Below are 27,155 nucleotides of genomic sequence, written 5' to 3'. Positions count from 1 at the left end.
ATCTTTTCTCTGCTGCAGATCTAGCTCATGAATATGCTGTACTACCTGCAGCACGCCAAGTAGTCCTGTAATGATAATCTACTGCTGATTAATCAATGATTTTATCAAAACTACACTAAACAGCCCAGTAAGTGACACATTGCTGGAATCAGGATCTCTGTCTCTACATTATGCTGTTCTCAGATTAGGGGGCAAAAACCTGCTAACAGATTCCCTTTAGCTATTGCATACAAGTGTAAAATAGATTGCACAGGGCAGCGAGGTTTGTCAGCTACAGTACGGTGTATAGAAAGCAGGCAGTTACTGTAACGTGCTGTGTGGGAGGTCACATTGAAAATTGATTTGGCTGAAAACTGAAATTCTTTAAGAGTAATTTGTGCCACGTACAACTGTTCCCAAACACCAAATACTTGAACTTTTTGAAGGAGATTCTCACATTAAAACTCTTCTCACACCCATTGATAATTCTGAACTCTGAACTGGACCAGACTCTCCAACACCGGGAAGGCTGCGGGCATTACACAGTACCAACATGGGAAGATAGGGGCACTAAGGGTTGGCTCATGCCTTGAGGACATGTTTAGAGTTTAAAGTTACCAGTCACTCTTTGTTTAAAAGAACAGAGAGTCCTCAGTGGTTGATACCTTTTAATGGCTAACTGAAAAGATGGTAATAATTGCAAGCTTTCGAGACTACTCAGGTCTTCCTGAGTAGTCTCGAAAGCTTGCAATTATTACCATCTTTTCAGTTAGCCATTAAAAGGTATCAACCACTGAGGACTCTCTGTTCTTTTAAACAATTTTTTTTATCTCTACTGGCTAACACGGTACAAAGATATATTTTACTTCAGTCACTCTTTGGTGATTTACTCCCTACAAGTAAAGAAAAGTTCTGTACAGCCATTGTCTGAAGTTCATTAGTAGACCTGGTACTACTGCTTTAATAACATTTGTATTTTTATAGATATGTATCAATATTTCAATGACATTCATAAATTAAAGAAAACAGTAATATTGGTAAACCTTTCACCTACAGAGTTAATTGGGTCGAAGTTAACCCTAGATATCCATGCTTCTGCAAAGATTCCACCAGCCCACGCGCTCCACGCTTATTATAGTGGAAGTTTTCTAGGAGGTTCAACTATACGTTGAGTTCCTGGACATGTGATATATCCCTATATATTCCACATTTATAGAGAAGCACGATTGCTCCAATGCTGAATATGGAGCAGAAGTGCAGTATAGTGAACCAAAAATCTCATAGGCGGAACAAAAACAAAAAATGATGCGTATAGGCTAGAGATGTGCAGATCGCTGTGCGTGACCCTAGTCCATGGTCCAGATCAGTAGTCTCTAGCCGTGGGCAAGTGTTGCGTAAATTTCGATCCATCCAGGATCTCAAACTCTGCTTATAATGGCGAGACATCACCTCTGCTCCTCACAGATGACATCACCTCTGCTCCTCACAGATGACATAACCTCTGCTCCTCACAGATGACATCACACCTGGCTATTGAATCAAATGCAGCACCAGCGATCAGAAGATCAGGATATCAGAAAAGCTTCTCTCCAGGGCCAGAGAGCATTGATCTGGACCATGAACTAGGTTTGCACGATAAAATCCGTTCATATCTATTTCAGAAACAAGTGCATACCCTACTGTGAAAACCTGCAGGCTCAGCTATGACTAGAAATTGCCAAGTGGAGTCCTGATTATGCGATTTATTAAACCAGTTCAGGGCTGGGACATTTTGTTGTGGCAAGCGGGGCCTTTTTTTTAAATTGATAAAATAAGAAAACAAATAAAAGGGAAATGCTGTCTGTTAGGGATGAGTGGACCCATCGAATTTCGGGTTCACCCGGACTTTAGTTAAAAGTTTGGTTTGGGACCCGGACCCTATATAAGTCAATAGAGATCCTAACTTCTGTGCTATAAAATGGCTTTAAAATAGTCGTAGTAAGTGCTAAAGGATGCAAAATGGGAGCAACTGACCTGCAAACAAATGTGGGTAGGGAATAAATTAAAAAAATGAAGTGGCATCCCACCTATTTTTGATAACCAGCAGAGGCAAAGCAGACATCTGGGGGCTACAGCCCCCAACTGTCAGCCTTTACCTTGGCTTTTTATAAAAAAAATAGAGGGGATCCCACACAATTTTTAAAATTATTTATATTAACTATTTAAAAAAATGTCGTGGGCTCCACCTGATTTCTGAAAGCCAGCCAAAGTAAACCAGACAGGTTGGGGCTGGTATTATCAGGCTGGAAAAGCTGGTTATTTGGCCCCTCCAAAAATAAAAGTAGCAGCCTCCTCAGAAGTGGTGTATTAATTAGATACTCGGATCTTCTTGATTGTCCTGGTGCGGTTGCAGTTGGGGTAATACGTTTGAGCTTGATGTTGTGAATTGACAGCTGTCATCAAGCCCAGAGGTTAGTAATGGATAGGCGCCTATCAGACACCTCCATTACTAACCCGGTAAGTATAGAGTTTTAAAAAAAAAAATAAAACACACACACACACACGAAAAAAGATTATTTGTTTGAAAAAAAACAAACAAACCAGCACGTCACCACATTCTCTCATTCACCAATTTATTAATTACAAAGAAATCCTCAAAGTTCCAAAGTAATCCAATGGTGTAACGTCTTATGACGCCCATCGAATCTTATGGAGCTTCGTTCTGATACCATTCTCAGAAAAAGGCTCCATAGGTTACTGCTGGTCAGTGGAAGGCCTGGAATTTCTCACACTCATGACCGCTCACCGGCAGAAACCTATGCAGCCTTGTTCTGAGAACGTTCATAGGAATTGATAGATATCATAGGAGATTACACCATTGGACTACATCGGAACTTCCAGGATTTCTTTTTAATTAATAAATTTGTGAATGAGGGAGTGTGGGGAAGTCTTTATTCAAATAACATTTTTTTCCCTGTTTGTGTGGGGTTTTTTTTTACCCTAGACTTACCGGGTTAGTAATGGAGGTGTCTGATAGACGCCTCTCCATTACTAACCCTGGGCTTGATGCTAGCTGTCAATTCACAGCTGACATCAATCCCAAAAGTATTAGCCAGTTTGCCACGGTACCAGGGCAATAAAGGAAGAGTCGAGCAAAATGATAGAATTGTCGCATCTGATGGATGCACCACTTCTGCAGCGGCTGCGGGTTGCTATTAGGCTTGGAGGTGTCAAATAACCATGGGCCTTCCAGTCTGAAAATATTTATTTATATAATTTTAAAAAACGGCGAGGGATCCCCTCTATTTTTAATAACCAGCCAAGGTAAAGCTGACAGCTGAGGGCTACAGTCCACATATGTCTGCTCTACCTGCATACAATGAGTAATCGAACTCTGATTTTTTTTTAAAAAATTTTTTAAAAAAGTTGGTGTTCAAGCTTGAGACCCGGACACCCTTTGTCCAGTGTGAACCCCGAATTTTACTATTGAGGTTTGCTCATCCCTACTGTATGTTCTTCCCATTTTTTATAATTTATTTTTAAAGGCCATAAAAGGACATTAAAAACATCTTACAATTATATTCCCCTTTTTGTCTGAATTACTTTAGATATATCACACTTTTTTTTTCTTGCAGGGGTGGTGTTAGAAAAGTGGAAAAGACTTGAAGCAGCTCTCTTTTTTATTTTGTTTTAATTATTTGTCTTGCATATTCTTTATTTATTCCACAGGTTGTCCCCCCCATAATATCATAAAAGACCTTTGGGGGAGATTTACTCTTTAAGGCCATGTATGCACGTCTGCGTTCTGTGTGACAAATATTCCACAGCGTTTTGTCACCGCATGTGTGTTTCAAAACGCAGCCAAAAAGCTGCGTTTTGGAGTTATTTTGAATGCGGAATGGATGCAGAATTCATGTGTTTTGGATGCGTACTCTGCCTTAGACAGAGTGGGAAAAACATCCAAAACGCACAAAAGAAGTGACATGTTGCTTTATAGAACGCAGCGATTTGTCCACAAGTTTCAGCATGCAAATCGCTGTATTTTAAAACGCAACGTGCGCATGAAATTTCCACATGTTACATAGACTTTGCTGGGGACGCAGAACGCATGCGTTTACGTTGCAGTGCTACACGCAGCTTAAATGCATGCAATACGCAGACGTGCGCACATGGCCTAAAATACATTCATTTTATAGCAGTGTTCCCCTGTAACTGAGGTTGGCATATTAGTCCCAATTACTGTCCCAGCATTGTGAATACAGAGATCAGGAAAGCAGAGATGCTAATAAATCTTTGGCTTCTCTCTGGAGGGTTTGGCTATCTCTGCGCAGGTGCAGGGGAAGCAGCTGTCAATCTCTGTGCAGCTTCTGACTCTGCCATGACGTCCTTGGAGAGTTATGGACTATCCTGAAGTTTTAAGATGTGAGTGATCCACAAGTAATTAAGTATATCAACTTAAAATCTCACCTTGCTGCCATTTAAGATCCAGTCACTTCCATCTTTCCTTGCATTTGTACGCACACCCTGCAGATCACTAACAAGATACAGCAAATCATGAGATCAAGATGTGAAACCACATGGCACAAGATATACAACCCCAAATCTGCGGAAATACCTTCCAGCTCCTGGTTCAGTCATTGCAATGGCCCCAATGCACTTTCCGGCTGCCATCTGAGGGATGTATTTCTGTATCTGGCTCTTACTACCATATCTTGAGATATAAGGCATCACTATGTCGGAGTGAAGACTGAATCCTGGACCTGTGCAATTCACATACATTCTGTGGACCAAGATATAAAAGTTACACAATGTACTGTATCAATAAGTAATGAATTGCTTGAGCATTAGTGACTGAAGAACTTACTGTTCCTCCCATACAACAGCGGAAGACAAGATATCACCACCAATGCCCCCATGTTCTTCCGGGATGGAAGCACCTAGAAGCCCCTGCTGACCAGCCTTCTCCCATAACTCCTTGCTCACCTGTCCAGCTTTCTCCCACCTGAAAAATTCAATATAACAATATAAATATGGATAAAGTTTTGTCCTGTAAAAGAATAATTCTTTATGCAGTGAGGAGTTAGTACACAAGCTGCAAAAAAATAGACATCAGTCATTTTTTTGGATGGTTTCCAAACAAAGCACTTCTACAGTGTGTCCACCGCCATTAACTTGAGAACGGCGGCAGCTATAGGAATAGAAGTGGTGTCTAGGTATAGTAAAGTGTACAATGGAGAAGAAAGGCACACATAAGTTGGGCGCACATCGAACAATGATATGAAAGGTCAAGCTATATATATATATATATATATATATATATATATATATATATATATATATATATATATATATATATATATATATATATATATATATATATATATATATATATATATATAAAATATACACACACACATATATATATTGCATGACCTAACATATCATTCTTCTCCATTGTACACATTTTGTTTTCACACATAGGGCAGCACTCCCTTGTTCACCTCAGGCTGTGCATCCCCCCTTTTCATTATAGGTATAGTAAAGTGGCCATGCGCTACACAATGAAACCACTTATAGCGCCACCTGGTGGAAAACAACATAGTTAGCACTTTATCTTGAAAACGGAATTTTTTAATTCACTTTTTTCTCTATCTCGTTCCGTTTTCAAGAGAAAAATGCTAAGTCCGTTGTTTTTCACCAGGTGGTGCTATAGGTGGTTTCATTGCGTAGCGCATGGCTACTTTACTATACCTAGACACCACTTCTATGCCTATAGCTGCCGCCGTTCTCACGTTAATTTTTTTTTTTTTTTTGGCAAAAAATTGCAATTTCTTGAGCTGCTTCGCCACGTCACGGCAAATCTCATTTGAAGCAGTCCTACACTAAAATATTTTTATAAAATGTGCCATGCGGCCTCACATATAAATAGCAGAACTGCTCTCAGCAGCACTCACCTGGTCTATTGCAGTCCCGTACCCATGACTGAGTCATGGCTGTGGGCGGGACAGGTCCAAGCAAATGCTGCATGAAGTATATATATAGCCTGTGGACAAAGCCTGATGACCCATCCTTATAGATTTTGGCGTTTGGTGACTGTTCACATTGGGTCATCAGGCTTTGTCCACAGGCTATATATATACTTCATGCAGCATTTGCTTGGACCTGTCCCGCCCACAGCCATGACTCAGTCATGGGTACGGGACTGCAATAGACCAGGTGAGTGCTGCTGAGAGCAGTTCTGCTATTTATATGTGAGGCCGCATGGCACATTTTATAAAAATATTTTAGTGTAGGACTGCTTCAAATGAGATTTGCCGTGACGTGGCGAAGCAGCTCAAGAAATTGCAATTTTTTGCCAAAAATCTCAAAAAAAATTTTTATAATGCAGTTTGGAATATTTGATGCCTTGGTGCACATTGGTGCTGGCTCTTTGTTGTTTCTAAGTCAGAAATGAGCAGATACTTGAATAAATAAAATACAAATCAGGCCACGTGCACACGTTTCAGTGTTTGGTGAGTCTATTTATCTCAATATTTGTAGCCAAAACCAGGAGTGGAACAATCAGAGGAAAAGTATAATAGAAACCTGAGCACCACTTCTGTATTTATTACCCACTCGGAGGTAAAAAAAAACTCAGCAAATACTCAACGTGTCTCTGTGGCCTTAGGCTATGTTCATACAGGGCATTTTTTAGCTGTGAATTTGCCTTGGTTTTATGCAAATCCATACTAATAAAACGCTCCTTTTTATAATCCCAGGAAAGTCTATGACATTTCTGAAATATCATACCCACCAATATCACCTCCAGGATTTTCCTGACGGTTTTGTGAACCACCTCCGTTTTTGCTGCGTTATGAACAAAATGAACATGTCAATTCTTCACGGTTTTTCAACTTAGTGACGGGTGGAGTCGCAGATCCCCTGGATCTGTGGGTCTAAACGGGTTAATAAAAAACTCGGTTCCGGCCCAGAATTGATCCAGGGTAATTTAAACATGGTGGTAGAAAGGATAAAGGGATTGGAGCAGGCGCGCTATATATACCTATATACCGAATCATCGGCACGGCTGTATGTTCCAGAGACCCCTCCTTCACTTCCCAGGCCGCTCATTACCTTCATTACATATTCACTGCTTTCATATGTGATTGGTTGAAGTCAGACATGCCCCCAGCCTGTGTTGCGTCTGACTGCAACCAATCATAGACCCACTCTGCTCTGCTCTCTATTGTAGAGATAAAGATTGAGCCGCGCGTTCAGCCGTGACCTCACGCAGGCTATTTAGGATCACAACTGTGACCTCTAAAGCATCTGAGTGAAGTAACCGGTGATCACGCGGCTCTTTCATTCTCTGGAGCTCACAGCGGGCAGTCATGGTGTATGGCTGCTCACTGTGATCTTCACATGTAGCAAAGTTGAATCATCGTGGGACCTTGTGTGGATTACATCGGACCTGCAGAGGTGTGATTATGGGGTTAATAAAGTTATGAAAGAGGGTGCTTTTTTGTATTTTATTTCAAATAAAGTATTTTTTCAGTGTGTTTATTTCTTTTCACTTATTACAGATTGGTGATGGGGGTGTCTCAAACGCCTGCCATTACTAATCTAGGGCTTAGTTGCAGCTGTGAGCCGTGACTAACCCCTGATATTACCACGATAGCCACTGCACCAGGGCAACAGGAAGAGTAAGGTAAAGTGCTGGGATTGTCGTATCTAATGGATGCGACAATCCTGGGCAGCTGCAGGCTGTTATTTTTAGGCTGGGTCTCCCCAGCCTGAGAATACCAGCCCCCAGCTGTGGGCTTTATCATAGCTGGGTATCAAATTTGTTGGGGAACGCACGCTGTTTTTTTTTTTTATTATTATTATTTAAATAATAAAAACCAACATGGGGTCCCTGTTTTGATACACAGCCAAGATAAGTGCAAAGCTGGGGGCTGCAGCCAGCAGCCGTGGCTTTATCTGTGCTGGGTATCATAATATGGGGGGACCCCAAGTCAAAATGTTTTACTAATTTTTTACTGTGTGATAGACCCGCAGACCAGGTCTGTGATTGGTTGCAGTCAGACGCTGTTACACAGGCTGGGGGCACATCTGACTGCAACCAGACTCCTGTGGGGGGGGGGAGCAGTGAATATGCATGAAGCTAATGAGAGGCACCGGAAGTAAGAGGGGCCGCGAGAGCAGGTACGGTTGAGCCTAGAATGTATGGGCTCCTTTCAGGTTAGTGGGTGTGACCAGCTGGGTTAGTGGGTGTGATCGGCTTGGTTAGTGAGCTTGGTGATGCTTTCACCCTTCCAGTACAATCATGCTTTGCCCCCCCTTGCCTTCCCATGTGATAGGGGCCTGTTGAAATGACGTCCTGGAAGGAGCCCATACACTCTAGGATCTACTGAACAGGTACAGCGATGTCGGATACTGGTAAGTATAGGGCTCTTGCTTTTACACTTAGGTATTTTTGAACCCCTGCTGGTCTGGATATCACAGAAATGCAGAAAAATACTGTCAAATAGCCACAAAAACCATACCAAAACCGCAGATGACTCCCAGGAGACATCCTGCTACAAGGTCAGGAAAAAAAAAACACTGCAAAAACGCCCTGTGTGAATATAGCCTTACAGTTTCCAGCAATGTGGATTTAGGCCAAGTGCACATGATGAGTATTTGGTGAGTTTTTTACCTCAGTATTTGTAGCCAAAACCAGAAGTGGGCATAAAATACAGAAGTGGTGCCCGTGTTTCTATTATACTTTTCCTCTAAATGTTCCATTCCTGGTTTTGGCTTACAAATATTAGGGTAAAAACCTCATCAGATACTCAATGAGTGAAAGTGGCCTAAATCTCAGGGCTGTGGAGTCGGTAAACCAAACCTTCGACTCAGACTGCGACTCCTCAATTTCTCTTGCACCGACTCCGACATATATTGCTTATAATTAGGTGAAAAATGTATTGTAATACATAAACATGTGTATGTGAACATCAGACATTTAATAATTTTTATGATACAATAATCAAGATATTTGTATAGAACATAAAATATATTTATTGGAATACAACTTTAGAACACAAACTGTAATAAATTGTAAATATGTAATACACTATGTAATATACAGTAAATTACATATATATCTTGTGTGTGTGTGTATATATCTATATATAATATATATTACATATTGTATTACATATTTACAATTTATTAATTTTTTTGTGTTGTAAAGTTGTATTCCAATAAATATATTTTATGTTCTATCTAAATATCTTGATTATTGTATCATAAAAATGATTAAATGTCTGATGTTCACATTGTACTACAATACATTTTTCACTTAAATATAAGCATTATACTAAATATTATTTAGTAAAATATTCAGCACATTCTGCGTTGCATTACTGTCCCCAATTTATTATATATTTTAGGAGTCGGAGTCGGTGCATTTTATACCGACTCCGACTCCACAGCCCTGCTAAATCTTATCCACTTTGCTGGAACTTTAAGGCCACGTGCACATGTTGAGTACATGGTGAGTTTTTTACCTCAGTATTTGTAGCCAAAACCTGGGGTGGAACAGTCAGAGGAAACTATAAGGCTATAGTCATGTACCGCCCCCGGGCGAGCAGCCTGTCCGCTGCCGCTGCTCGGATTCGGATCCGCGGTGGCTTGGCCACTTGATTAAAAGGAGGGGGGATATATGTACAGGGGGATTTTGGAAAGCTCGTGACGCCACCCACGGTGCGTGGTAATGTGAGGGACCACCGCTGCTATTGGGGAGCCCGGTGACTATGGTGTGGCAGCCTGATGTTTAACCCCTCCATGGGTAGGGGGTTGGTGTCCCGGGGCCCATTGGTGTTGGATGGTGGGGTTTGGGTGACGTTGGGGGATAGGTGCAGAGGGGGTTTCCAATGTACTCACTCAGTGCTGGAATAACCACACCAACAGCTTGTAAACCAAAGTTCCGAGCACCACCGTAGTCCACGGGGAGTACGTCTGTATCCGTGCCCTCGGTGTTGTTGTTGGTCTGTGCTCCTATCCCTGGCACTTTAGTCTCACTTGGACCCATTGGTATGAAACTCTCCGGGTCACGCTCACCCGTATGGCTAACTGAGTGAGCTTGCTCTCAGGGTTCACGCGTAGGATTTCTTTGGACTGTAGTGGGACAGTCCTATCCCATCGGTGCGCTAGTACCCCAATTTTGGAGCGGGTTGCGGATGACACTTGAAGTCTTCACCCCCGTCGGGTAAATTACCGGAACGCGTGAAGCTACTTTCCGGCCTGGGGTCCACGTACCCCGTCGTGCACTGGCCCCTGCCCGGTGATAGCTCAAGGCTGCCGGCTGCCCTCCTCGGCAGTCCATGCCCCTTGACACTGTCCCCTGCGACGGGGGTTCCAGCTCCTACGAGGCCCAGACCAACGTCTGCTACCTAGTACTCAGGAGCCCTGCTCCGTGACCTCTCCCTCGCAGAGAGTCACTTCACCTCCTTCACTCTCCACTGTCTCAACTCAACTCCCTCGCTCAACTGTCACTGTCCTCACTTTCTCCTCACCAACACCCCATGTGGGCGGCCCTATTCCCTTCAGGCCCCCAATGGTGTGTCTGGTAGATTCAAGTGGGAAGTGTTCCTAGGATTTTTATTGGACTAGCTGTCAACAACACCTGAGGACTAGGATCCGTTAACCAAGGAGGGTGGATACTGTGCAGAAGGGCAGGTTGCACAATACCCTGTGATGACCAGATAGGCCAGGGCGTCACAGTCACACTTGGGTATGACTCGCACGAGTGCAATGCGAGAAAATCTCGCATTGCACTCGGCCCCATGTAAGACAATGCTGCAGCTTGATCTGCGAGTTTATTCTCAGCCCTACACGAGCGGAAAAAAAAAAAAAAATTGCAGCATGCTGCAATTGTCTGAGAGAGCAGTGTCACTCACACCCATAAAAGTCTATGGGTGTGAGAGAAACATCGGACTGCACTCAGATGTCATACAAGTGCAGTGCAATGTATGCACAGGCTGACAATGGAGGAGATGGGGGATTAACCCCTTCCTCTACTCCTCAGCTGTGATGCAATCTCAGGATCAGAACAGAGTTGCAAGATACTCAGACTACGCTCGCAGTAGAGCCTGAGCTAAGGGATATTAACATATCGCAAGCGTGACTCTGCCCTTACAGAAACACGTCACCACTTCTGCATTTATTACCCACTCCTTGTTTAGGCTTACAAATACTGAGGTAAAAAACCCCAATTATTCAACGTGTGTCTGTGGCCTTACAGTTCCAGCAAAGTGGATGGGATGTAGGCCATGGGCACACATTGTGTATTTGGTGAGTTTTTTACCTCAGAATTCGTAAGCCAAAACCAGGGCTGAGTAATAAGTACAGAAGTTGTGCCGTGTTTCTATTATACTTTTCTTCTGATTGTTCCACTCCTGGTTTTGCCTACAAATACTGAGGTAAAAAACCTCAACGAGTGCACGTGCTGAATCTTTTCCCGACTTCTATACATTAATCTGTTCAGCTTAATCTGTTCAGCTACCCTATACAAGCTGCTCATAGACGGGAGAGCATTTAGAAGCTAACTCTTTTCCTTTTAACATACCATTTACGCAACACTTGATTGTGCAGTGTTGGATAGTACAAATTGACATGATGGCTGCCCTATAAGCTGTCCGGAGCAGTGAACAATGGCTGCTGAGGGAACATTTTTGTCTGCCACATGCGGACAGAAGGTCACTAGAATCAGTGTTTCCAAAATTTAAAATACACTATCAGGTGTAAAAAGGGAAAGCAAAAATATAAGGCCGGGTGTCACACTTGCGATTGCCTCGCGTTTACCTTGCCGAGTCTCGCGGTGCATAACCCGACACGGACTCACACTCTACTCACAGGAGCATCTTAGCTGCATGCATGCATGCAACCGACCCGCTCATGTGAGGAGAGTGTGAGTCCGTGCCGGGTGATGCACCGCGAGTTAATTGCAAGTGTGACACTGGCCTAAGCAACAGGACAAGGAATAAAACATGTAATACATTGACATCTTATTGAATGAGTGACGTCTGAAGTCTTACAAACTCCTTTGTATATAAATGGTTTGTTTTTTTAAAAAAAAAAAAAATATGTTTCTATAACTGTATTGAATACAATATTTTTAAAGTGGTAGTCCAGTGAGAAGAAATTATCACCTATTCATGGGATAGGTGATAACTTGAGGATTGGTGGGTGTCTGACCACTCGGATCCACATCGATGATTAGATCAGGACATTTTTTTTTATCCTTGACTGAGACCTTTTATCCCCATTATAAAATGGCACAGTAGATTGAACCCAAGACCACAGCTCCATTCAGTCTTTATTGAGCTCCCGGAACGGCAACCCCATTGGGAATGAATGGAGCACAGGTCGGGCATATGCTTTGCCACTCTGGTTCAAGTAATAGCCATTGGATCCCAATGATAAACAAGTTATCACAGATGATAAATGGTTTTCAATGGATGACCCTCATATAGAGTAACCTTTGGCCCTCCACCTGCTGAAAAAATACAACTCCCAGCATAATCTGACAAGCACAGGCCGTTAGGGAACAATGGGAGTAGTGGTTCATAATTATAGAAAAATATCCAGGCTCTTGTTTTCTCCTCCAATACAGAACATACACAAAACGTACTCTGCATGGTAAGGTGCCACCTCTTGTTGGAAGAATCGTCTGACGCTCTCTCTGAAAATGTCGTGGTCAGAAGTGAATACGCGTCTTGTACCAATGTCCATTAAGCTCTTGGCCTGGCTGGTTTCTAGTCTGGAACTTTGCTCATGGGAACTGGTCTGAGTTTGTTGGCACCTAGAATGAAAAACATTTTAATTATTTAGAGTATAATCCAAGCCTAAATAAAAACAATTTCCAGAATACATTGCTTAAATGCAACTAGCACAGTGAAGGATGTACTAAATAAAAACATTCTCTTATTACCAGAAAATGAATATAAACTGAGTGCAAAAGATTGGCAGACAATACACTGAAAACAAATATTCCATAGACACCAAGACATTGAAAAAGAAAAGATGTGATGGTGGGAAGGAACAGCCAGGGAAAGCAAAGAATTAGATTTCCAGAAATAGAAACAGTGCCCCCACATGTTCATGGGCTGCGTCTGGTATTGAAGTTCACTGTGTGGTGCCATTTCTAGAAAAAAAAACAAAAAACAGACGTATGTTTTATTTCAAAACCTGTACAATGTTATTTCTCCATGAAAGAGACTACACTGATCAGAATAATCAGTCAGTTTTTCTTGTACGTAGAAAAATCTTAAGTGTGAATGAGGCCTAAGAGAAAGAAACCTGTTGGGTACCAATGCCCCAACAGCGTGTATGGACATAGGTTGTCCTCATGAGGCAACACCTTTATGAAGAGATGACATATCCCATTTCATAATTGGTGGGATCTAAGCTGTATGATCTCCACCTGACCTAATTTGCAAGATACTAGTGATATGTGATGCACGTCTTCTGTTGGGCAAAACTATTTACAACTAGTGATGAGCAAGCACTACCATACTCGGGTGCTTGATACTCGTAACTAGTGTTGAGCGAGCTCCACCATGCTCAGGTGCTTGATACTCGTAACTAGTGTTGAGCGAGCTCCACCATGCTCAGGTGCTTGATACTCGTAACTAGTGTTGAGCGAGCTCCACCATGCTCAGGTGCTTGATACTCGTAACTAGTGTTGAGCGAGCTCCACCATGCTCAGGTGCTTGATACTCGTAACTAGTGTTGAGCGAGCTCCACCATGCTCAGGTGCTCGGTACTTGTAACTATCAATGAGCAAGCACTACCATTGCTCAGGTGCTCGGTACTTGTAACTAGCAATGAGCAAGCACTACCATGCTCAGGTGCTCGGTACTTGTAACTAGCAATGAGCAAGCACTACCATGCTCGGGTGATCGGTAATCATAATTTAATAAGGAGCGAGCACTACCATGCTCGGGTGCTCTGTATTCGTAAATAATAATGAGAGAGAACTACCATGTTCAGTACAACTAACTAGTGATGAGTGAGCACTACCATGCTCGGGTGCTCGGTATTAGTAACTAGTGATGAGTGAGCACTACCATGCTCAGTACTCGTAACTAGCAATGGGCGAGCACTACCATGCTCGGGTGCTCATAACTAGCAATGAGCGAGCACTACCATGCTCGGGTGCTCATAACTAGCAATGGGCGAGCACTACCATGCTCGGGTGCTCATAACTAGCAATGGGCGAGCACTACCATGCTCGGGTGCTCATAACTAGCAATGAGCGAGCACTACCATGCTCGGGTGCTCAGTACTCGTAACTAGCAATGAGCGAGCACTATGATGCTCAGGTGCTCGGTACTTGTAACTAGTGATGAGCGAGTACTACAATGCTCGGGTGCTCAGTACTCGTAACTAGTGATGAGTGGGCACTTCTATGCTCAGGTGCTCGGTACTCGTAACGAGCAGTTAATGGGCTCGACTCATGTACAGAGTATAATGGAAGTTGATGGGAAACTCAAGCATTTTTCCGGAAGATCTTGTTATTTTGATATTAGGCACAACTCTTCAAAGACATCACAGTAAGACATCTCAAGTTTTCTACTGAACGAAACATAAAAAAATGACCGTATTATCACAGCTTAATTCCCTGCCCTATACATTTGAATAATATGAGTTCAGCTCTGCAGTATATATAATGCTTTATTTGGCTTGGTAATGACACTGCTCTTTTTGACCACTGGCAACATCTCCAAGGTCGCCAATGAAGAATGAGTGAGGACAGATGACATGTTACCACCAGGATAGTGTGCCTATTCAGAAATGGCAGCTGGTCACCTTTGCAGTAGAAAGTCTTTTTATAGATGAACAGCTATTTAAGAAAATGTTTTTGTAAAGGTACTTATTGGGACAGACTCGTAAAGGCTGCCGTTACACACGCCAATCTTAATGAAATGCTCGCTTCTGTACGATATGCTGAAATAATTAAGGCGGTTAATGCTGCTTAATAGTGATGAGCGAGTACTAAAAAGCTCGGGTGCTCGAAGCTCGGGCCGAGCCTCCCAAGATACTCGTGTACTCGGCCCGAGCAACGAGCCCAATGTTATCCTATGGGAGACCCGAGTATTTTTGTGAAATGACCCCCCGGCAGCATGGAGAAACCCTAAAAATGGCACAAAAGTCTCAGAAGAGTGCTCAAATGACATGGCAACAGCATGGGGAAGACCCCTTGAAGCATTTATCACTCAAAAGTCACAGCTGTGAACAATTTTGTCCGCGTTTTACGCCATTTTTACGGACTCACCAGAAAACCTTCCAAAATGACCCCAAAATGATTTTTCATGGCGGAAATGTTAAGGGCACATACCCAATAGTGAGATAGAGCTGGTGTATGTTACTTTTTGAGATTAATACATGAAAGATTTTACGTGAAAACATTGTGTGGCACTCCGATGTCCCTGAGAAGAGACGTACATGAAGGCCTCTTGAGTCTAATGTGCCCATTTTGAGGAAGTGAGTCTTTGTAGTATTTTCCTTTGCCAGGGCAGCCAAAAATTGGGAGGCTCCACGTTGTCCCTGGATAGAGACGTGCATGAGGGCCTGTAAACCTGAAGTGCCCATTGTAAGGAAGTGGGTCTATTTCAGTATAGCCCTTAGGCAGGGCAGCCAAAAATTGGGAGGCTCCACGTTGTCCCTGGATAGAGACGTGCATGAGGGCCTGTAAACCTGAAGTGCCCATTGTAAGGAAGTGGGTCTATTTCAGAATAGCCCTTAGGCAGGGCAGCCAAAAATTGTGAGGCTCCACGTTGTCCCTGGGTAGAGACGTGCATGAGGGCCTCAAAACATTAAGTGTCCATTTTAAGGAAGTGGGTGTATTTCAGTATAGCCCTTTGCCAGGGCAGCCAAAAATTGTGAGGCTCCACGTTGTCCCTGGGTAGAGACGTGCATGAGGGCCTCAAAACATTAAGTGTCCATTTTAAGGAAGTGGGTGTATTTCAGTATAGCCCTTTGCCAGGGCAGCCAAAAATTGGGAGGCTCCACGTTGTCCCTGGGTAGAGACGTGCATGAGGGCCTCAAAACATTGTTCCCATTGCAAAGGAGCGGGTCTCCTGTCGTTGTAATGTCCATTCTGCAAAGAATGGGCGAAAAAATTTACCACTGGGGGTATACCTGAAACAAAGGCCTAAGTATTGCAATTTGTAACGGTCATCATCATGGTGGCGCATGAGGAGAAGGAGGAGCAGTCCAGCGATTATCCAAAGTCGAGAAGTGTGTACCCATGGGTGAGTGGAGGTACATGGCAAACTTTAAATTCCGCTCTCATTTGCTGGTGGTGTGGTGAAGTCTGGCCCAATCCAACCCTTGTTCATCTTTATCAGAGTCAGCCTGTCAGCATTTTCAGTTGACAGGCGGGTGCGTTTATCTGTAATGATTCCACCTGCGGCACTAAAAACACGCTCTGACAAAACGCTAGCAGCAGGGCAGGCCAGGACTTCCAAGGCGTAGAGAGCCAATTCATGCCACGTGTCCAGCTTGGATACCCAATAATTGTAAGGCACAGAGGAATGTCGGAGTACAGTTGTTCGATCTGCAAGGTACTCCTTCAGCATCTGGGCAAACTTAGGATTTCTTGTGGCACTACCCCGCACCTCAGGGGCTGTGGTACGTGAGGGGCTGAGAAAACTGTCCCACATCTTAAAGACTGTTCCCCTACCTCTGGCGGATTGGACTTGTGCCTCTCTCGGCTGTACGCCTCGGTTGTCCACTGATTCCTGACCTATGCCGCTAGCGTTTTGTGAGGGGAATGCTTTGCCTACTTCCGTGAGTATGGCCTTCCGAAACTGCTGCATTTTGGTTGACCTCTCCTCCACGGGAATAAGAGACAAAAAGTTCTCCTTGTAGCGTGGGTCTAACAGTGTTACCAACCAGTAATGATTGTCGGCCAAGATGTTCTTAACGCGAGGGTCACGAGACAGGCAGCTTACCATAAAGTCAGCCATGTGCGCCAGACTCTTAACAGCCAGGACTTCAGTAGCCTGACCAACAAGATGACTGAACATGCTGTCCTCCTCCTCCTCCTCCTCCTCCTCATCTACCCTGTCCTCTGGCCAGCCACGCTGAACCGAGGATATGACTGGTGTGCATGTCATATCCTCAATTTGGCCGGAGAGTTGCTCCATGTCTTCATCCTCCTCCTCGTCATAGTCCTCCACTGCACGTTGTGATGAGACGAGGCTGGGCTGTGTGTTATCACCCACACCCACTACTGTTTCTTGCTGCAACTCATCGCGCTCCGCCTGCAATGCATCATGTTTGTTTTTCAGCAGAGACCGTTTTAGAAGGCAGAGTAGCGGTATGGTGACGCTAATAATGGCGTCATCACCACTCACCATCTTGGTGGAGTCCTCAAAGTTTTGGAGGATGGTACATAGGTCTGACATCCATCTCCACTCCTCAGGTGTTATGTGTGGAGTTTGACCCATTTCCCGACGGCTTAGGTGATGCAGGTACTCAACAACTGCCCTCTTCTGCTCACATATCCTGACCAACATGTGCAGAGTTGAATTCCAACGCGTGGGGACATCACACACCAGTCTGTGAGCCGGAAGATGCAAACGGCGCTGAAAGCCGGCAAGGCCGGCTGAAGCAGTAGGTGACTTTCGAAAATGTGCAGACAGGCGGCGAACTTTTACCAGCAGATCAGACAGCTCTGGGTATGACTTTATAAACCGCTGAACCACGAGGTTGAGCACATGGGCCACGCATGGAACATGTGTCAGCTGGCCTCGCCTCAAAGCCGCCACCAGGTTCCGGCCATTGTCACACACGACCTTTCCTGGCTTTAGGTTCAGAGGTGTGAGCCAGTGATCTGCCTGCTGTTTCAGAGCTGTCCACAGCTCTTCTGCATTGTGGGGTTTGTCACCTATGCAGATTAGCTTCAGCACAGCCTGTTGCCGCTTCGCCGAGGCAGTGCTGCAGTGCTTCCAGCTTGTGACTGGTGTGGAGGGCACAGTGGATGAGGATGCGCAGGAGGAGGAGGAGGCTGAAGAGCATGACATTCCGGAGCTGTAGAGTGTGGGTGAAACACTGACTGAGGTAGGGCCTGCAAACCTTGGTGTGGGAAGGACGTGTTCCGTCCCTCGCTCAGACTGGGTCCCAGCTTCCACAATATTAACCCAGTGTGCCGTCAACGAGATGTAGCGGCCTTGCCCACAAGCACTTGTCCACGTGTCTGTGGTTAGGTGGACCTTGGGTGAAACAGCGTTGTTCAGGGCACGTGTGATGTTTTGTGACACGTGGTTATGCAACGCGGGGACGGCACACCGGGAGAAATAGTGGCGGCTGGGGACCGAGTAACGTGGGACAGCTGCCGCCATCAGGTCACGGAATGCTTCTGTCTCCACCAGCCTAAAAGGCAACATTTCCAGCGCAAGCAGTCGCGAAATGTTAGCATTTAGAACTGTGGCATGTGGGGTGTTGGCAGTGTATTTGCGCCTGCGTTCAAAGGTTTGCTGAATGGATAACTGAACGCTGCGCTGGGACAAGGACGTGCTTGATGATGGTGTTCTTTCTGCGTAGGCAACTGCAGGTGCAGGAGTGGAGGAGGCTCGTTCGCAGGCAGCATGGACAGAGGATTGGCTCGCATGCACAACCAGCGAAGACGTAGCAGTGACATCAGCAAGCACTGCTCCTCGACTCTGTTGTACTTCCCACAAAGTCGGGTGCTTGGCTGACATGTGCCTGATCATGCTGGTGGTGGTCAGGCTGCTAGTTTTGGTACCCCTGCTGATGCTGGCACGGCAGGTGTTGCAAATGGCCTTTTTTGAATCATCTGGATCCAACTTAAAAAACTGCCAGACTCGGGAAGACCTAACATTTGTACAGGCACCTTGTGTCGTCGTGTTGTTCCGGGGAACGGTTGCCTGACTTCTGCCTGGGGCCACCACCCTGCTTCTTACTGCCTGTTGTGATGCTACGCCTCCCTCCCCCTGTGCACTGCTGTCCTCGCTCTGCATATCCTCCTGCCAGGTTGGGTCAGTTACTGGATCATCCACCACGTCGTCTTCCTCTTCCGCACCCTGCTCCTCCTCCTGACTTCCTGACAATTGTGTCTCATCATCGTCCACCACTTGTTGAGACACGTTGCCAACTTCGTGAGAACGTGGCTGCTCAAATATTTGGCCATCTGTACAGACGATCTCCTCATGACCCACTTCAATATGAGCTGGCGAGAGGCCAGAATGTGTGAATGGAAACGTGAACAGCTCTTCCGAGTGTCCAAGTGTGGGATCATTAATGTCCGAGGAGGACGTGTACTCAGCCTGGTGGTAGGAAGGAGGATCAGGTTCAGAAATGTGCGGTGCAGTATCACGGCTACTGACACTTGACCGTGTGGAAGACAGAGTGTTTGTGGTGGTGCCAATCTGACTGGAAGCATTATCCGCTATCCAACTAACAACCTGTTGACACTGGTCTTGGTTCAAGAGCGGTGTACTGCTGCGGTCCCCAAGAATTTGGGACAGGACGTGCGAGCGACTAGATGTGGCCCTTTCTTGTGGCGAAATTAGAGCTTGCCCACGACCTCGGCCTCTGCCTGCACCACCATCACGTCCACTTCCTTGTTCCTTGCCAATGCCCTTGCGCATTTTGCAATGCTGTGCACTGCTGACGTGTATATTCACTACTTGTGCGTTATATCAAAGTGTGTGGAAATTGCACACAAGTGCACCTGTACGCTGCCACCAACAGGCACACACGTGCGGTTTTAAAAACCAAGCACGGACGCAATAATAACCTAACAGGTTTTTTTGGGGAGCGACAATTACAGACAAGTCAGACACTATCTGGACTGTTTTACACTGTGTACACCAGCCCCAGATATGATGAAGGCTGGTATACGGTCACCACTACCCTGCCTGCCTGCCTGCCTGTATACTGGTACAATAGTCCTGACAAGGACTCTTTTGGTCACTAGCCTGTATTCAGACCTGGCTATACCCTGCCTGTATATAGCAACAATAGTCCTGAGAAGGACTCTGCTACTGTACTCCGACCTGGCTATACCCTGCCTGCCTGTATACAACTAGAATAGTCCTGAGAAGGACTTTTGGTCACACTGTTTGCAGCCCTGCAACTGAAAAAGCTATAAAGGGCCGCAAAGCTTTCCCTGAATCAGCGACACTCTCCCTACACTGACTGTCTGAATAGCTGTGAGCAGAGCACAGCGCGCCGGCCGATATAAAGGCTCGGTCACGCTGTGCAGGCCGGCCAATCACTGCAATTCCACAACTAACAGGGCTGTGGCATTGCAGTGGTCTGCCAGCCAATCCCTGCATGAGGGCTGGCTCTCAAAAGAGCGCCAACATGCAGAAATGAAGACCACGAGTAAAGCACGAGTATCGCGAGATTACTCGGTCCCCGCCGAGCAGCCCGAGTACAGCGATACTCGTGCGAGTACCGAGTAGTGACAAGCATGCTCGCTCATCACTACTGCTTAATAAATTCGACGCATCTTCTCTGTGGAGTGCACCCACCAGAAATGCCACTCCAGTTTTCAATTTGACATTCTGACTTTTAGGCCCTGTGCGCACACTGAGTTTTTTGCTGTGGCTTTTGCTGCAGAAAAGTGCGTTTTTTGCTCAAAAAAGTTCTTACAGTCCTTCCCCAGCAAAATCTATGAGAAATTCAAAATGCTGTGTGCACACAGGTTTTGCTGCAGGATTTCTGCAGCAAAAAGAAGTAGCATGTCGCTTCTTTTCCACAGGTACCTGCGGTTTTCCCATTAAAGGTTAAAAATCGCAGGGACCAACCCGCGGAAAAAACGCAACAAACTGTGATAAAACAGCATGCAGATTTCGGTGTGGTTTTTTTGCCGCATGTGCAGAATTCTGCCAGAGGGTACGTATTTTACTTAACAAGCACATTTTCCCAGTGCACATAGACCCTTAAAGTGAACCTGACAGCTGATACTAAGCCATACCAGAGACTAGTCGGACAGGCGACTCCTCAGCAGTTTCTCCCCGTCCACTGCCAGTGACTGACAGGCCTCTCCATGCTTGTGTGTGCATAGGAAGAGACCTGTAACTCCAGGGCAAGTGGGTAGACATTACTTGGGAGCCATTGTTGTCTGTGATTGTCACGGACCCAAAAACTTGAATGGGAGATTTTGACCAATAAGTCTTAGCAAAATTGAACATGTCTCTGTGATTTAATTTTTTTTCGCAAACAACCAGTGTATAAAAAACAATTATGTAAATAGCCCCATAGACTCTAATGGGTATGTGTTCTATCCGTGAAAAACAGATAGAACAAGTATGTGAAACATAATTGTCTGAATAGGGCCTTACACTCTGGTTCTGGTGACTAGGGAGAGCTCCACTGCTTCATTAACTCTTTATGCATATCTTATACTGAATATGCCTGCTTTTATTAAAGAAGACCTTCCACTTGCTAAAAAATACCTTTAAGAAAATCCCGGTGCTCCCCTGATTCTGCTGCTTTTTTTCTGTTTTGGGCTGCGTCACTCCATTGCAGAGATATTCACGTATGTAGTTTTTGGAAGTCAATATGTGAAATCTCTACCTGTAATTCAACTGGCTGTTTCTTCTCTGGAGGTCTGCGCTTTCACCCTTACCTCCCACATGGTGGCAATCACACCTTGCCAGCTGATGTAGCAGCCTCCAGGCTGAGGAGCTGTGATTGGCAGCAACTGGGTGGGTGACGTAAAAGCATCCCCCCCCAGAGAAGACTCTGAAGAAATGCCCAGTTTAACCAAAAGCAGAAATTTCACATATTGAGATCCAAAAGCAATAACTGTGAAAATCTGGGGAGCTCAGGTATTTTTACAAGGTATTTATCTCAAATGTTTTTTTGAGCAAGTGAAAGTCCTCTTTAAAACTTTTCCCCTTTTTAAAACATAACATACTGCACTGTATCTCCTTCCCAGTGTCTACTACTGAGTCTGTGCCGTAGCTCCCAGTGTTTGGTATTGGCTGCAACACTGGCATCATTTCGACAGTGCGGCAGCCAATCAGTGGTTCTGAAGGGGGTGTGTCGTCTATACAGGAAGAGCTGCGGAACTCACAGATCAGCTGAAAAGAGGACAAACCCTTTAAATGTCATTATCAGCTGAAATTAAGGGCAAGCAGGGCCTGGAGTAGAATTTATGGTGAGGCCCACATAGAGGCGCACGCCACTCATCCAGCACTCCCGATTCATGAACAGGCAAGTGCCACTTCATGAATCAGGAGGGTCCGACTCCAGCCCATCTCCTCATCAAGACCAGTGTGAACAGCGCCGCTCTTGATTTATCAGGCCAACGTTCTGCAAAAAAAAAACAACACACAGACATGTGAACAGCTGCACAGTATACAATGACTACGTGTTCTATCCGTGAAAAACATGGCTATAACACGTCAGTGACTCAGGTCTGAATGAGGGCTTAGGACGATTCTGCTCAGCAGGACGGTTTCATATAAGAGGAAAGTTTACTGTATGGCCCCATGTAAAAAGTCCAAGGTTTTGCTCCATCCCTTGTGCTGCGGCACCTCCGTTCTCCATCTGTATGGCAGGGTTATAAGTGTTCCTGGACAGGGGAAGGCCCGGGGCCACACAGAGCCGCAGTACACCATGTACCGGAGCATTATTCTGGGTATCAGAATCAAACTGTATTCCTGGATGTTTACATGGATCGATAGCCACCTGGCGGTAAAGGGTTAAGGCGTGATACAGTCTGATCCTATTACTTGCCAGCACAGAAGTGGAGCAAAGTTCACAGCCAACTCCAGCGCATTCACCAAAGAAAACCTGGTCCCTCTGTAAACACCTTTGACATTGGTCATATACACAGAAAACAGACGCGTTATTTTAGGAAAAACAGACGCGTTATTTTACAGATTCATGTAAATAATTTTTTGCATCTGGCGGATAATCTAGTAATCAAATCAATATTGATCAAGGTGAACGTTCCATTCTATAACATTACGGTGTAACAGATCACGGACACACGATACATTTGGCGACAGCGACCTTGATATTTGGGGCCAGGTATCATGTACATAACAAAAGACACGCAGGGGTGCACACAACACGCCCCACACCGCCCCAGTGCACCGAGCACAGGCTTACCTAACGCTGGCACACACAGGCACTCTGGCTGTGCAGACATTGCTGAGCTGATGGAGGGATCTTCCAAGGACTCTGAGGCCGGCAGCCATTGTACAGACGTGTGTGCACAGACCAATGCACAGATACAAGCAGGAAGTAGAAAGCACAGGATGGGAGGCAGCGGTGACAGCTAGGCTGTGTGCTCAGCTGGTTTATGGCAGCACCTCACTGCCCTCTAGTGGAAAAGAACAGAAATTCTAGCATCAACTCAGTTGACCATCTATTTGTCAATGGACCCTAACTACAGGACACAGCTTAGGCTAGTTTCACACTTGCATTTTTTTTCCTTCTGTCGCAATCCGCCATTTTGGAAAACAGCGAAATCCATTAACGGATTCCGCTGCTTCCCATAGACTTGTATGGACGACACATTGCGACTGATGGTCCTGCGTTGCATTCGCCGGCCGACGCCGCGTTGCATCCGCCATGCGGAAAGAACGCAGCATGTAGCGTTTTTCTGCGCTTCCCTGAACGTCAAAAACATGCAATGCGCTGGATTCCGTCGGCGTCCGTCATTTTTATAATGGAAGCCTATGGTGGCGGAATCCGTCGGATCCGTTTTTACACACCTGCGCATGCTCAGTTGAGTAAATTGCTGGAAAAAAAAGCTACAAAAGATTCCGTTGTATGGCAGTATCCGTCGCATCAGTTGTGCCCCTATATGCAACGCTTCCGTTACATCCGTCACACAACGCAATGCGACGGATGCCGCACAACGCAAGTGTGAAATTAGCCTTAGCGCAGGGGTCTCAAACTCAACTGGGTATATGGGCCGCACAGAAAAAAAACTGAATTTGTTGGGCTGCATTCTTTACACTTTTAGTAATACCTTTTATTTTTCGAACACCTTTCGATTATTTTTGTGAATATTTTTGGGGTGTTATTTATTTTTTTTAATCGCATTAATGGTATGTGTTATGGTAATATTTTTATACTTTGGGTCATTACTGATATGGCGATATCAAATGCACAGATTTTTTGTTAACTTTAGCTTGTACTGTACATAAAACAGCATTTTTTTTTATGGCAAAATATTTTTTCATACTTTATTTTGAAATTTTTTTTTATATTTTTACATTTTTTTCCTTTTTTGTACCCCATTTGGCCAATACAGACACATTGTCTTACAATTAGCACCATATAGTAATTCTAGTCAACATCTTGTAGTGATTTTCTGTCATATTAAAAAAGCATTAAAAAACCGGATTCACATCTGCACCAAAAACACATCAAACAAGGGGGAAAGCGCATGCAAAATGCAGCAAACATGCAATAATCAGAGAAGGTAGTTATTGTATTTTGTGGTGTAGACTCCTTGAGTAAAATAAGCAGCATTTACGCTACATATGAACGTGGCCTCAGAGTTCCGTTCTTAATACATTTTTTATGGATTTAATAGAGAAAAATAATCAATCATGCCATGTCTTTATGCCACTTACTGATCAACATAAATAAACTGATCTCTGTGTTGTGCGGGTCATTACTACTAAAGGGACACCAAATATGTCCATGTTATTTGCTGATTTGGGCTGTTTATAATTTTTTGTAAAAATGTATAAATTACATTATGGTAATTTTTTTAGTTAATTTATAGGAAGAAAAAAAAATGTCTCTCTTATTGTCCCTCTAGAATACAAGACATAGAGATGCACTGCTCTGTGGAGAGTATCTCTATGTACCAGTGTAAACTGCATGTGGAGTCAGAGGCTGCACTGCAGCTTCAAGTATACAAAATTATCCCTGTGTTATCACCAAAGCTCGTGGCTCAAAAGCCTTTGCTACTGCTGAAATGTTTGAAGGTTGTTGATTTGAGTCTTGGGGAGGAAGAAATAAAATTTATATTTTTGTAATTATTTTATAGTGGTTTTAGAGGAGCAAAAAATTCTGACTTTTTCTTCACCTTTAGAATGCAGGTGTCACAGATGTGTCTGGAGCTTCAGGTCCTGCTCCTGGGACCAGGTGCAGAACAGCCCGGTGACTGTCCAGACATTAATGGACGATGTCCCTTTAAGGGCTGGATTTTTAGTTTTGTTTATGTTCCTTGCCAGGTTGGATGAGCTTTTCCTCCAGCTGGTAATTAAGGGCCTTTATAAGTTTGGACCTCTCACGTCTCCAGTGTGGGTTATACGATTCACTTGGAGAAGTTGTTTGCTCTGGTGTGCTTGTTGCTTCAGACTTCTGTAACTGTGTTTTCTGAAGAATTCCTCTCAAAGATAAGTTGTTGTTTTTTTCTTTTTCCCCTTTTGCTGGTTATTTATGTGTTTGTTTTCCCCCTGTAGATTGGTGGGTGGTGGGATTTAGTCCTAGGGTCTGGCTAGGAGACAGGAGCATGTTGGTGGGCCACACCTCCTAACCATTATAGGTACCTGTGGTTTGAGGGTAAGTGCAGGGCCCCCCAGTCCCCCCCTCTTTATGTTACAGCCTTCCTTATTCCCCGGAGTCCACTTGCTGAGTGTCTCTCCCCACACCCAGCGTGACAGCAGGGATATAGAGAGACACTGCTGTGTACAGGTGTATCTCTATGTACCTGTATAATCTGCTTCTGACTTCCTTGCCTGCAATACAGGTCAAGATTACCAGTCCTCCTCTATTTCTCTGTCTGGGCAGTGGCTGATTAGTAAAACTGCTGCCTACAGCCAACAAGTTTATGGGTTTGTCTGGGGAAACCAGCTGATGGGAGAATTGTTCATTTAATTTTTGCAGTGCCTTGCCACCCGAGGCGAAAAAGCTACCATGTCAGTGAGAGAGATGAGAGGAAGCTGGGTCAAAAGACCTGACTGTCAGGACAGTAGGACGTAGCCCTCAAATCAAGACAGTCCTGCTGAATCCGGGATGGGTGGGAGGTATGACTGAAAGTGTCCGGCAGGCCACATGTTTGATACCTCTTAGAGGGATCGGTGACTTTATACTTATGTTAATGGATAAATTGGGGACATGATTTTGTGACATTTACCAATGTCGAATTCATACGTTTGTGGTCAGATCACAATACCCGATGTCTCCTGACTGGAGCTAACTGCCTCATAGGAGAACTGGACCAAATATCGTGATCCAAACACAGTCTGTGATTCACGGATGTGTGAATTTGGGCAAATATATAAGTATTACAGCCCCTCCTACTCTTGTTAGCACAGACCTTCCTCACAGACTGCACAGCTCTCCTGTTCACAAAATGGCTGCTGGTGGAGAAGCAGTGGCCAGATCTCTCATCAGTTTCTACCAACTGTAAAACATATCACATGGGAAAGCTGTTTACAATTGGAGGCAGCGGACGGGCAGTTCTGGTCACATGCTCCTCCACCAGCAGCCATTTTGTGGACAGGAATGCTGTGTAATCTTTGAGGAAAGCTATACTAACAAAAGGAGGATAATATATAACACAGCTGTTTTAAGTGACCAATGTATTTCCATGTGTCTCATAAATCTATACAAAAATTGCAGCGCTTTCACAATGTGTGCTTTTAGCTGCATGACTTTTTTTTTATAAATAAAACAGGTAAAGTTAATTTTGTTCACTTGTATTGCAAAACTGCAGCAATTCGCTGTTAAACACATACAGTTATTCATGCAGTTTTTATTGCTTTGGCCCATCATGACTCAGAGTAGGGTTCTACATAATGTAAATTGATAACTTATTATTTAAGGGGTTGTACCAACTTTTGAAGTTATCCCTTTACCATAGGATATATAATAACTTCCCTATCACTGGGGGTCCGACAGCTGGGAACCCCAACAACCTGGAGCCCTGTGTCAAAGGCGCAGAGGCTAATCATGCATAGGACCACTTCATTCTTATCAGACTGCCAAAGATGAGATACCTCCAGCCCAATAGAGAATGTGTGTATCGGCAGTGCGCATGATTGACCATTGCTCCATTCATATAGGTATCTTCAGAGCCCCAGTTCTTGGGGGTCAGTGGGGGTCACAGAAGTCAGATCCCAGTGTTAATTAAATTATTCCCTATCTCAGTAGGTAGCACTGTTGCTTTACAGTCCTGGTTTCAAATCCCACCAAGGACAACATCTGCAAGGAGT

General features: G+C 44.6%; 1 protein-coding gene across 1 annotated transcript in view; it reads right to left on the bottom strand.

Moving 5' to 3' along the window:
* ACADL (acyl-CoA dehydrogenase long chain) overlaps positions 1-23,296 on the bottom strand; it is a 56,106-nt gene extending 32,810 nt beyond the window's left edge. The window contains exons 1-5 of the mRNA XM_075318954.1: positions 23,083-23,296; positions 12,614-12,784; positions 4,823-4,960; positions 4,574-4,738; positions 4,426-4,492 (exon numbers count right to left, since the gene is read on the bottom strand). Of these exons, the coding sequence (XP_075175069.1) occupies positions 4,426-4,492; positions 4,574-4,738; positions 4,823-4,960; positions 12,614-12,784; positions 23,083-23,171 (630 nt within the window). The 5' untranslated portion in view covers positions 23,172-23,296. The remainder of the gene's footprint in view (positions 1-4,425; positions 4,493-4,573; positions 4,739-4,822; positions 4,961-12,613; positions 12,785-23,082) is intronic.
* Between the last annotated feature and the right edge of the window lie 3,859 nt (positions 23,297-27,155).

This window comes from Anomaloglossus baeobatrachus, chromosome 7 (assembly GCF_048569485.1).
Source record: "Anomaloglossus baeobatrachus isolate aAnoBae1 chromosome 7, aAnoBae1.hap1, whole genome shotgun sequence".
NCBI lineage: Eukaryota > Metazoa > Chordata > Amphibia > Anura > Aromobatidae > Anomaloglossus > Anomaloglossus baeobatrachus.
The sequence above is the reverse complement of the archived record's forward strand: the minus strand, read 5'-3'. Positions and strand labels throughout refer to the sequence as shown.